Source organism: Stigmatopora nigra, chromosome 5, assembly GCF_051989575.1.
Source record: "Stigmatopora nigra isolate UIUO_SnigA chromosome 5, RoL_Snig_1.1, whole genome shotgun sequence".
NCBI classification, from domain to species: Eukaryota; Metazoa; Chordata; class Actinopteri; order Syngnathiformes; family Syngnathidae; genus Stigmatopora; species Stigmatopora nigra.
In genome coordinates, this window is record NC_135512.1 from 12,775,678 (window position 1) to 12,789,241 (window position 13,564).

The 13,564-nt window shown below is 34.7% G+C and overlaps 1 protein-coding gene across 4 annotated transcripts in view; it reads left to right on the plus strand.

Moving 5' to 3' along the window:
* The window catches only part of kank4 (KN motif and ankyrin repeat domains 4), a 53,063-nt gene extending 40,372 nt beyond the window's left edge, over positions 1-12,691 (plus strand). For all 4 annotated transcript variants that reach the window (XM_077717499.1, XM_077717500.1, XM_077717502.1 and 1 more), the window contains exons 4-10: positions 2,488-2,581; positions 4,191-4,460; positions 5,833-5,917; positions 6,268-6,487; positions 6,566-6,708; positions 7,875-8,075; positions 10,348-12,691. In XM_077717499.1, coding sequence (XP_077573625.1) covers positions 2,488-2,581; positions 4,191-4,460; positions 5,833-5,917; positions 6,268-6,487; positions 6,566-6,708; positions 7,875-8,075; positions 10,348-10,443 — 1,109 coding nt within the window. In that variant the 3' untranslated portion in view covers positions 10,444-12,691. The remainder of the gene's footprint in view (positions 1-2,487; positions 2,582-4,190; positions 4,461-5,832; positions 5,918-6,267; positions 6,488-6,565; positions 6,709-7,874; positions 8,076-10,347) is intronic.
* The last annotated feature ends 873 nt before the right edge of the window (positions 12,692-13,564 follow it).

A 13,564-nucleotide genomic window follows, 5' to 3' on the forward strand; every position in this document is an offset into this window, starting at 1 on the left:
ACATCAGTTGACAAACAAACATTTTGGCACCTGATTGATTGAATGTCTAAACAAGTTCCATCCAATCTCAACACTCCTTGTGTTGACACGCTCCAGAGAATGTTGCAGTATATCCCGTAAGTGACAGTTAACCATTCATGCATTCTTTTACTGAACCGCTTTATCCTCACTAGGGTCGCGGGGGGCGCTGGAGCCTATCCCCGCTGACTTTGGCCCAGAGGTGGGGTACAACCTGAATCAGTGGCAAGCCGATCAATAGCAGGGCGTGCGGAGACCATTCACACTCACACTCAAATCTAGGGGCAATTTAGAGTATCCAATCAGCCTACCTACTGTTTTTCTTGGAATGTCGGAGGAAACCAGAGTACCTAGAGAAAACCCACGCAGGCCCGGGGACAACATGCAAACTCCACACAGGTTGACCAACGTGGATTCGAACCCCTGGAGCCCAGAGCTGTGAAGCTGATCCTCGAACCTATCATCCATTTGGCTACCCAGTTAACCATTCAATTACAATTTCATTTCTGGAGTTACAATAGTAGTGGGAAAGTTTGTTTACAGAAGTCTGCAATATAAAATGTGTCAGCTACATACTGTGAGGTAAATTGCTGTTGAAGCATTGATATAAAGAAAAAACAATAATAGTGTAATTTTTTGGACAATAAGAAACCTCTACCAAATTTAACAAAGATTATTCATTAATTCATTTTCCTTTCCTTTTATTGCCCCCACAAGGTAAGCCTCTCCCAGCTTACTATAGGTAACAGGTGAGGGACTCCCTTAATCGGTGACCAGCCAATCACAAGGCACAATATATATATATATATATATATATAGATATTATATGAGCCACAAGACCTTAGCCAGGCATGGGGGCTTGAACGCCATGGGGCCTGTTAAATTGTGAGCCAGGGCAAAGGTACAAGATGTGAGAGGTCGATCCAGGGATCAGACAGGCAAAGCACAGTTCTCAAAAACACAACACAGTACTGACAGTGACCTGAAAGTGACTTAAGTAGTTAGGTGGTGATGATTGACGACACATGCCATAACTCCACCCGACTGTTGCCTGCCCTGTAATTGGATGATAGTCACACACGACCTACCAAGGGCCTGACAAGTTGTGTAATTAGTCTTTGATTTTCAAACAGTGCAGTGGCTTGGACAAAGTGAGCTCCATTTTGGTTAAGTCATAAAAAAATATGGTACAAGACAATGCTTTGTACTGCCATTTATGCTTTAAAAAATCCCCCATCATAGTGTACTCTATGTGATATCAGTTAGACTAGTGGTGTCCAAACTATTCCACTGTGGGATTTCTTCCAACTGATTCCACGTGGACAGTTAAACCAATGAGGTTTCTTCTGAAACCAGCAGCACTTGACTCCAATCAACTGATTACACTTTTAAGATACCAGTTTGGTGAAAATGTATCCAATGTGGCCCTTGGGGGCCGTTTTGGACACCCATCAGCAAGCATCTGCAAACTATTCTACAAAGGGCCACAGTGGGTGCATGCTTTTTAGATTGAATGACTTTATTCATCCCGTATTCAGGAAATTTCACTGTAACTGTAGCAAAAGGGTGAGAATACAGACACAGGAAAGTACATTTTAGACATAAATAAATATCTAATAAATAAGTTAATAAATAAATGTTTCCAACTCCAAATTTGTTCCAACCTCTAAAGAAGAAACATTTTCACCAATCTGGTATCATAGAAGTCCATTCAATGGATTGCAGTCATGTGCTTCTTGTTTACGCTGAAACCCCACTGGTTAAAATGTCTGTGCTGGATCGGTTGAAATAAAAACATGCACACACAGCCCTTTAGGTCCGGTTTGCCCACCAAGCTAGACAGTAAATCCGTTATCTGACCATACCCGAGCCCAAAATCAAGTCATACTGTCTGACAAAACGATGCAAAGCCTAAGTACCACTCACTTTAGACAGCAAAAGAGAAAGCCCACATAAAAGAAATTTCATTGATGTTATAAATACAGAAACACACTAAGGACATCCATATTGTGCCACTTTATTGTATTATTAATTTAGATGTACCAGTACATGTGACTTTTTCAGCTCAAGACATTCTTTGGAAGGCCTTTTTTGTCTTAGTTAGAATATGGATTTTTTTTTTGGTTTGCTTAATATATTATGCAGACACAAACAAGTCCTTAACTTCACAAACATTCTAGGCTGATTTGTCTACTATATGCATACCACTAAGTTTAAAAAATCTTTGTGAGAAAAATGATGTCCCAAGTGGACACCAGGCCCTTGTAGTCCAAAATTTAACATTGTAGTCTTTGACAATCAAAAATGTGATGTCCAAACCTGTGGATGCCAGGTCATAGGAGGATAATTTTACTTCAAAAATTGATGGATGGATGTATGGGTGGATTGTAAATAGGAAGAAAAAAACAAATATAATTTTTGGGTCTGTGTAATCATTTTGCCGTTCTCATGTTCTGCTCTTCTCCTCAGGTCTCAAATCTATTATGAAGAAAAATGGTGTTGCTGACAAGCCGAGGGATAAGGGTACCAAGAAAAACCTGAAGTTTGTTGGGGTGAATGGAGGGTAAAACCATTTTAATCAATGTCCAATCTATCTGTGATTAATAGTCGAATTTAGTCTCCATCTGTGTTTATTTCTGTGGAAACTTCCTTGCATGTTTAAACACCACTTTTTTTCTGAGAATGATATTTTGACTGAAAGTTATAGTAATGGTGGAATATAATATTACAATTTTGTCCGTTGTTCACAAATGTCTCATATGTGTTAGGGCTAAACCATTCATTCATTCATTTTCTGAACCGCTTTACCCTTACAAGGGTCGTGGGGGTTGCTGGAGCCTATTCCAGTAGCATTCACACTCACACTCAAACCTGAGGGCAATTTAGAGTCCAGATAGAAAATCCACGGAGGAGGGAAAACATGCAAAATCCACACAGTTGGGCCGACCTGGATTCAAACCTAGTACCCTAGAGCTGGGAGGCCAACGTGCTAACCACTCATCCGTCGAGCCAGAGCTAAACTAAATAATCAATATTGACTGGGATTTCTAACCTAATTACTATACAGGTGCCCACGTTATTCTTACATGGACATGCACACCCACCCATACATATTTGGCAAACTCTGCATCTATCATCAGCTTTATTCAGCGAATAAGGCTGTTTTGTTCAAAGGTTTGCACATGAGAACACCAACATACTAGAAATAGAACTTTATTTACCTTTCTCGCTGCAAGGTGCTTTGGATCTATGGCTCAATGTATTAAACAAGCTTCTTTTTCATTTGACAGGAATGACCCTTTAGTGTATGTCTAAATGTGGCCTGTGGTTGCTACTTTAGTTGCTTTCATATTCATATTTTCCAGCTGTGGTGTTGCTGTTATGTGGTTGTTTGTGTATTTTTTTGAAAGTGTGCACACATGGTTATAATTAGGAAAGGGATATCTTGCAAAACCAATTGCAAACAAAACGTTTCCTTTCAAAATTTGGCATCAGAAGGCACAGTTGGGAAATGGAAGAATGAAACCACGGTGCTGCACAGTCAGGAAATTAAATTCTATTTTATAAAGGTATGATTAAAAGATCTAAACATACTCTTAACGCGTGCAAAAAATAAATAAAAATACCACTCCAATGGGATTCCGAGCAAATCACCGTTTGTGAAGCACCTTTTATTCACTTAACTATATTTTAGGCATGTGGCGTAATCATAACAAACATATATTTGTTACCTGTAATTGATTTTTTTTATCCAAGTACCTGAATGTATGTCACAACTTGTCAAAACTTTTGTAAAAGTAAATGACAATTGGTTTCTTTGCACATTTAAAATCCCATAGTACCTGTTCAAGTAGTAAACGCGATAAATATAGTATAAAAGTATGCAAAAACTTATTAGAGAGGTGCTTTTTTTCATTTCTGGTTGCTGTCATGATATATTTTTTTGAGTAAAATTCTGAGCCCTGCTCAAGAGTACGTGGAGCACAGTCTCCACACGCTTTATTACCATCACTCCTTGCATGGCTTCATGTGAGTGAATAGTTTCTCTCTTTTGGTGTGCTACATTAATATACCAAAGATAGTGAGTTACATCCCACCTATGAAGGATTGTCATGGCAAAATCGAATGAGAAAGAATGACAGCAATGGTATGATTGTGCTGTTTCCTGCCAGGTACGAGAGCACGTCAAGCGATGAGTCCAGTGGAGATGAGAAGGCGAAATTGGATGTCGCAGGAGAGGGGGGCGGCTCAGGGACAGAGCAGAAAAAAGACAAGGAGCCCACATCAGCAGAAAAGCCTGAGGAGGAAGCAAATGCACAGGAGAAAGATGCTGAAATCTTGCATGGTGAAGAGGGTGCCGTAGCTGCAGAGAAAGAGATTGCAAAAAATCTACTGGAACCAGAAGAGAGCCATGTTCTGCTTCTGATGGAAGAGGCTGAAGGGTGAGATGGATTTTCCAAGGGGAGTCATGCCACCTCACATACGTACTTGATATATTTATGGTGGGCTTCAAATATAAGTAGCATAAGTGTAAGTTCCAACAAATCTTTAAATAGTTGTTTATCCTGGCAACTAAAATGACAAGTCTTGCCAAATTACAACACTTACCAATGAGCATGGTCATCTTTTCTATGGAGATAAAGTTGAAAAAATATTTCATTACTCTATTCTGCTACTCTACAACTGTGCCACTTACATTACTAATACTAGTTTAGCTTGAAGATTTAAATTATCAGTTTATCCGATCGTATACCATAAAATAAATAAATATATATATATATATATATATATATATATATATATATATATATATATATATATATATATATATATATATATATATATATATATATATATATATATATATATATATATATATATATATATATATATATATATATATATATATATATATATATATATATATATATATATATATATATATATATATATATATATATATATATATATATATATATATATATATATATATATATATATATATATATATATATATATATATATATATATATATATATATATATATATATATATATATATATATATATATATATATATATATATATATATATATATATATATATATATATATATATACATACATACATACATATGTCCTGGGTTATTATTCCTTTAAAAATGCTACTTTATTCATTTTTATTCAAGAATTTGGGGGATTAAATGGTAGCTATAGGCGGTTCAGTGACTGGTAAATGCACCACCTCAGAGTGCTGAAATCGAAGGTTAGGACCTATTTCTGACCTTCATTTGTGGAATTTGCATGTTTTTCCCGTGCCTACTTGGATTCTCTCCAGTTAGTTACTTAAGTTACCTATCAACACCTTGCAAGAAAGAAAAAGGTTGAATGACCATGTTTAAATAGTGCTTAACTTGAGGCGTAACTACCCACATTCCTTGTTCCTTTACAAATTAAAATGAGCAACCATCGGTTTTCTTATTGCTGAACACTTTTATATGTATTATTATTTTAATTTATGGTGCTAAGTAAGGTAGCCGTGGGCCACTTGGAGAGGACACTTCACGTAGACATAAGCTTTCTTGGTATTCTTGCCTTTTTGACTTTTATGTCATTTAGTGTACATGATGAGGAATGAATCGAATATAGTAAGAAGGGGGCATTATTGCTTCATATTTATATATGCGTTTAAAAAAAACTATATTGTGGCTCTATTTCAAAGTGAATTTCTTGAGTAAGTAAATGTATCATTTAAATGTGTTAAACATTTGCTGTTGAACATTTATAACGAGAACTCTCATGGTCCTTCTTTGCAGGGAAAAAGTTGATAAGAGCTTCATAGATGCGTGCCTTTATGTAAAGGATCGCATGGAGGAAGTTACATCTCCAGATAAAGAAATGGTAACAATGAAAGCAATATAATGTTAATGTACTCTATTTTTCAATGAAGTATGAATAATTTTTGGAGAATTGCAAATTGAAATTCTATGTTATCTTGCTAGAAAAATAAAATGTTTTGTGTTCTTTTAAAGTCCCAAATTACATCATGGCAAATCTCAATTTAAGAAAAAAATGGGATTTAAACACAAAATTTTAGGATCTTTAAAAGCAATAATGTAAAGTAATATGTTTTAATAATCTGTTGTTCCATAAAATTATATTAAAGGTCTTCCTGTTAAAAGCACTTTCAGAAATTGTGCGTGTTTTTTTTTTTTTAATGTTTGTATCCTCTCACATTCCTCTTCTGTCAGCGTCAAGTTTTAGTGGTCCTTTACCAAGAATGGTTCAAAGTTTCCAGTCAGAAAACATCACAGGCTGATACCGTCCGATTATACCTGCGCCAAGTGGGCTTGACCACGCCAACTCTCTTGCCATATGTAATTAACCTGACAGACGGCAACGGTAATATGGCTCTCCACTACAGTGTGTCACATTCAAACTTCTCTGTGGTCAAACTACTGCTTGATACAGGTGAGCTGCAAGGTTTAGTGGGAGACAATAGGCTACTACCAGTTGGACTTTCAAAAACTCTTTTTATGTGTCTGTTAGGACTCTGTGAAGCAGACAATGTGAACAAGGCAGGTTACACTCCAGTGATGCTGGCTGCACTGACAGCTGCTGAGAGTCCTGATGATTTAGAGGTCGCACAACAACTGCTGAGACTTGGTGATGTGAACGCATGCTCCAGACAGGTGAGGCGCCTTTCAGCCCTGTTCAGATTGGCAGCCAAATTCTGGAGTCCAGATTGAAACTTGGTTGTCGTCTGAACAAATAGAAAGCACAAACATCGGATTTTTGCCAGTCGGATTGAAACCATGTAGGGGATTTATTCTCATATGGATAAAATGCTTCTCCGTCTGAACAGTTCAACTGGGTTTTGATTGTCTGTGACATCTTTCCACGTTGGATGATTCCTTTATTGACATTATAAACTGTCTGAAAAGGTTCGGATTCGATTTGGACACGCTGAAAACAGAGAAAACAGTCAGCTATAAAGATCTGTTTTTTTGTAGAGAAATCTTGAGGAACTTCAGGATATCTGCTATGCTGGAAGAACTAAATCAATGTGGTTTATTTATTTATTTGAATCGAGCTACTGTAAATTTCTGAGTAAGACAGAACAAAGATTCAGCTTGCTTGTGGAGGTTGTTGCAGTATCAGCACTATTTTGGTGACAGAGCAATCTTTCTTTTCACATTCAACTTTGAAATTATTTCTCTTCTTCAACAAAGAAAACACCAAGAATTACGCATGTCTGCTTTAAAGTTACATAAAGGGAAATAGCTGTTAGTATGTGGCTGATACTGTATTGTAATAGCCTTTCATAATCCAAATGGTTTGGGGGAAAACCTTTATTGGTGAGATATGACTGATCATTTTTTTACTTGAATAAAAATATATTTAAAACGTGTTAAAAAAGGATTTAGTGTATTAAATCATGACTAGATTAGTCCTTTAATTAATCGTCAAGATTGACATGACAAAAATTTCAATCACCAATGAAGCTACCAACAGATTTGCGAGGAATGACACAATCAAAGATCACATATAAACAACCATTCACATGTACAAGGCAATTTATAGAAAAATATTCTCTTACAAGGGCTGCCCTAACTGAGTAGCTATTTTATTTCCAGTGGTCTGAGTTTTCTCCTTTTTCTTCATCTTCAAAACCTGATATTTTGCCCAATTCCTCTTCTACTTATTTTTTCCATTTATCATCCAGCCTTGTTGGGAGTCTCGACTCTGCACTATGACCTGTTCTTTTTCCCAGTTTTTTTCTTGTTTTTTTTTTTGTTTAATACTCTCCTGAATACCTGGAGCCTCACAGTTCATTTAAATGTCTTTCTTCCTCTAGATGGGTCAGACAGCTCTGATGCTCGCCGTGAGCCACGGCCGCCTTGCCATGGTAAAGCTACTACTGACTTGTGGCGCAGATGTAAATGCTCAGGATAATGATGGCTCTACGGCCTTGATGTGCGCCAGTGAGCACGGCCACACTCACATCGCCTCTCTGCTTCTGGAGACGGGTCACTGTGACACCAGCCTCAAAGATAAGGTACTGTATTATTGCTTTTATCATTACAGTGAAAAATTAGAATAATATATCAGCTGTCAGGTAATATGAAATTCAAATTATTTACCTATATTCCATACTAGCCTTCTAAGAGTCAAAACACTGAAACTGCAGCTTTCAAAATGAGTATGAAGATCAATCTCCATTTTTTTAAATCCTACAAGTATTTTTATGGAGTAGAATATTACCGTATTTTCACGACTATAAGGTGCACTTAAAAGTCTTAAATTTTCTCCAAAATAGACAGTGCGCCTTATAATCCAGCGCACCTTATATATGGAAAAAACAGACAACCAAAAACGAAAAACCACCACTGTCGGATATTAAAAAAAACACAAACGCCTGAACTGAAACAATACTGTTAAATATGTGGATGCCATCTTAGTTTACAAAATCTTCCATCATATAGGTTCTCCCCCACTGCAAGATTTTATACAAAAAAAATCCAAAACATCAACAATGGCTGGCTCTAGAGGTGACTGTGTAGTGAGTGCTTCAAACCTGGGAGTCAATAGCAATTGCCGTATTTTCACGACTATAAGGCGCACTTAAAAGTCTTACATTTTCTCCAAAATAGACAGTGCGCCTTATAATACAGTGCGTCTTATAATACAGTGCACCTTATAATACAGTGCACCTTATAAGACAGTGCGCCTTATAATACAGTGCGCCTTATATATGGAAAATGTCATTCATTGGGGGTGCGCCTTATAATGCGGTGCACCTATAGTCGTGAAAATACGGTAGTTACTGGTCTGCATCATTCAATATGTAATACATTTGACTAAGAGCAGCATCGAAGAATGAAGAATATTTGATAGAATCCCAAAACTATATCTTAAAGTAAATTTAACCTACTAATTCTTATTGTTCTACAGTAAGTTGGCAGTTGTAAGATCGCAAAGCAAATATTATCTTCTGTTAAGAAAATGATATAAAAAAATACCATCTCAACGAACACATTGCACAATGTAAATGATAAATTATAGCCCCTTTTAGGCTGGAATTTAAATATTTTAAGATTTGTATTGCGGTAAATTTAAGTTGATGTCATAAATAATGATTTTTATTTAAGGAAACATGGTATTTTAAAAGTACTATGCTTCTATAGAATACTTTTCAAGACCCTAGTGAGGATAAAGCAGTTAAATATATATTACTATAATATTATTTATATTATATTACATTTATTATTGGTGGCGAGAGTGGTTAGGGCGTTGGCCTCACATCTCTGGGTTCCTGGGTTCAAATCCAGCTCTTGTCCATTTCTGTGGAGTTTGCATGTTCTCCCTGGCCTGTGTGGGTTTTTTGTGGGTACTCCGGTTTCCTCCCACATTCCAAATACATGCATGGTAGGCTGATTGGACACTCTAAATTGCCCCTACTATGAAGACCCGAATAATAGTAGGCACTGGAATAATAGTAGGGAGTGGAAAATTCCAAATGAATTAATAATAGTAGGCACCGGAATAATAGTAGGCAGTGGAAAATTCCAAAAATAATGAATACTAGTAGTAATAGTAGTAGTAGTAGTAGTAGTAGTACTATTATTCCGGTGCCTACTATTATCAATTCATTTGTAATTTTCCACTCCCTACTATTATTCCAGTGCCTACTCTTATTCGAGTCTTCATAGTAGGTATGAATCTGAGCGTGGATGTTTTGTTTGTCTCCTTGTGCCCCGCGATTGGCTAGCCACCAATTCAGGGTGTCCCCTGCCTCTGGCCCGGAGTCAGCTGGGATAGGCTCTAGCACCCCCTGCGACCCTAATGAGGATAAAGCGGTTCAGAAAATGAGAAAATTAGATATTTATTATATGTTATATTTTTATCCTGTATTCTCATTTCGGTATTTCCATTTTCCAACAGTGGTGGATGGAAGAACAAAACAGCACAATACTGCCACTGTGAGGGCTAAAACATTTTCTGCAGATACCTAGAACAGTGTTTTTCAACCTTTTTTGAGCCAAGGCACATTTTTTACATTGGAAAAATTTGTGGCACACCACTAACCAAAAATTTTACAAAATGACACTCTGTATAGTATATTTACTACAGCACGGACACTGGACAATTACATCATATTTGCAGAAAACTATTAATAAATGTTAATTTTAAAAAAAAAGGATATTGGATAATTTCTCACGGCACACCTGACGATCTCTCACGGCACACTAGTGTGCCACGGCACAGTGGTTGAAAATCACTGACCTAGAAAATAACCCTTGCATCTTTTTTTTTTGCTCTTTCTCCAGAATGGGCAAAACGCAAGGGAGGTGGCCGAAGGATCTTCTCACCTTGATGTTGCTGACCTTATCAAGACGCATGAAAAGCCTAAATCTAGCCACTGAGCCAAAATATCTTCTCCAAACCAGTTACTTATCTAACCAACAGGGCAGAAAGAGCTGAACAAAGATATACCCATCCACCCTACCTTCTGCATATGTGTGCTGTTTACCTTGGCGTTTTGGGAGCTCACCCACTCAAAAAAAAAGAACAACATACGCCTATATTTGTTCTTTCATATTTTAGCCAACATATTTTTCATAGATATGCTGCATCAATAAGTGGACACCAGAACACTGGCTTGGATAAACAGGTCAGGTGACATGTAGATGGAAAGATAACTGCTGCCTCTTTCTAATACTCCTCAAGCATAATACTAAGCACAAAATCTACCTTTTGAATATATTAGATAGGATAAGGTATTTAAAAAATGGCATTCAGTGTATTTTTTTTCTTTGTGAAAACATTTTTTTATGGTGCACATTTAGTTTTACAGAGTGTATTTCATCAGATTATTAGTATATATATATACAAACACAGATTCTGTATTTTCTGATATGTTTCTATTTTTATTTTTTAAATATTGATTTGTAAATATTCAGAATAAGGTCAAGGCCTTTTAGCTCACATACAGAAATGAGTTATAAGTAATGTTGTTGTTTCCCATCATACAACTGGTAAATGACATCATTCAGTGTCTTATTTTATAATAATAATTTAAATGTAATGTGCAGGTGTGCGAATGTGGAATTTACAAGAAACACTGATGCCGTGAAATATTTCATATTACTATGGAAGGATACAAAAAGTAATGTACAATTTTGCCCAATATATAACTAACTCTAACTTCAAAAGCATTAAATTATTTAGTGCACTTATTTTTCTTTTTACAAAGATTGTATTTGTGCAGAAGTCACTGCATTTCATAAAGTTAGCTTGGTAACTGTCAACAGATAAATAACAGTATGTTATAATACTGGCTGACACACACTTGCCCAATGCTATAAACTATACTGTATTATACTGTTAGTTTACTAGTCTTTTATATACAAAATTGTGCAGAATGAATGTCAGACTGGCCATTGCATTCCCAATTCTGGATTATATTATATTATTAATAATCACAAAATGTAGCAATTTTAACTCTATTGGGACTAATACCCAGAAAAATGAAACAGTCCACTTACTGCAAGTGTAAAACTTTCCTCAGATCTGTGTTTTTGCAATTATACTTTATACATATGATACAAAAGAATGTTAATGAATATGAAAAATGTGAATGAAACTGAAGTGAATTGTCATTCAGAGAAAATTCTTATATGTTTTGTTTGACTGGGTTGTAGATTTAGATATGATTTAACACTCTTACAGTAGGTGAACAAGTTAATATTGTTTAAACTGATACTAGCAGGAGATGACATATTTGTATTGCATTTCAATGGTTTGTAATGATGAAACTAAATTTTATGTGAGCATTTCAAAACATAAGAACAACATAATAGTGTAGTCATGCTTGATTAAATGACTGTTCAGCTGATGGATGACATTGAAAGAGTTATTTAATAAAGTATGTTCATATAAAACATATACCTGAATGCCTAAACTCAGTAAGACAAATCATCTCAACAGGTGGTTGAAAAAAATAATAAAAGGAATTTGCACATAATCTAAAACTCAGAGTTCCCAAGATATTTTGTCATTTGTAATTATATTACAAAACCTGTGTATAACAAATGAACTTTTAGCCAGTGTTGTGACAAATCTGTAATCCTATCTATTGTGCCATTCATGACTTTTTGTGAAATTTTTTATGTTCAATCCAGTGTGAACTGGATACAAAAATAAGGTTTTGTCGCCAAAGACTTTCCATCAAAAGTTAAATGTCGTGTTCTTTTAATGCCAGCTAAAATGTATATATAATATTGTAAAAAAAAAACTATATAACCTCTATTGTCAGAAAATATGCCCTACAAATAATAATAAATATTTATTCAAAATTATATATTTTTACCATATACAATATATATAAATATAGATTATATATAATATGTATGTTTGCATGGACAGCTATTTCAGTGATTAAAATTGAGCAGTGGCTAATGATGTTTAGAGTGATGGTTGGTGTAGTTTTGGTAACTTTTTCATGTGCCCTTTCATGTTACCAAATGACATGTTACATGATCTCTATAATAACAGAAAAATATCTATATTGAATTTCCCCTTACAATCTGCAATTGTGAAAATGGAAGAGTGTAAAACATAGGATATATCTTTATGTATGATCTCAAATAAGCGTACATGTTGGAAAACAGAGAAATATTTCACGATAAATAAATGAAACATGAAAAAAAATGGCTTTTGTAGTAGTTTTTCTATCATCAACAGACTCAATATTGGATGAGTGACAAAAAGTGCAGTTTTCTGTATGTATGTAAATGGCATTATAGTAGAATACTTTAAGGTACAACTTTTGTTTTGCGGGTCTATTTGATAGATAGTACAGTACCTAAACTACAAACGGTTTAAAACAATAAAATAAAAAGAAGAAGGGACATTTGAGAAAGAATATGGGTGCAAAGACCTTGTAATGTATAGATTTTTTATTGGTTTTTCAACAATAATCTACAACAAGTTACATAATTGTGTAAATTTCACTATGAAAATGCAATATACATTATAGTTTAAAGATAAAAATGGAGAATAACAGGCTTCTCCATATCACTTGTGAACAAGTCCGGCAACTCTGGAAGTAGAGGGTGCCTTTTTTTTTGCAGATGGCAGGATGACGAATAACGCATAATTAGCATTTCAATATATAAATTGCAGGCCCAGCACATCTACACAAAAAGTGAAATTTCCAATCCATGAATTCAAGTCGTAAATAATGACATTTAATTGAAAATCTCAAACTTTACTGATGACTTATGCTTTCCAATTTGTCACACAATGACATATATATATATATATATATATATATATATATATATATATATATATATATATATATATATATATATATATATATATATATATATATATATATATATATATATATATATATATATATATATATATATATATATATATATATATATATATATATATATATATATATATATATATATATATATATATATATATATATATATATATATATATATATATATATATATATATATATATATA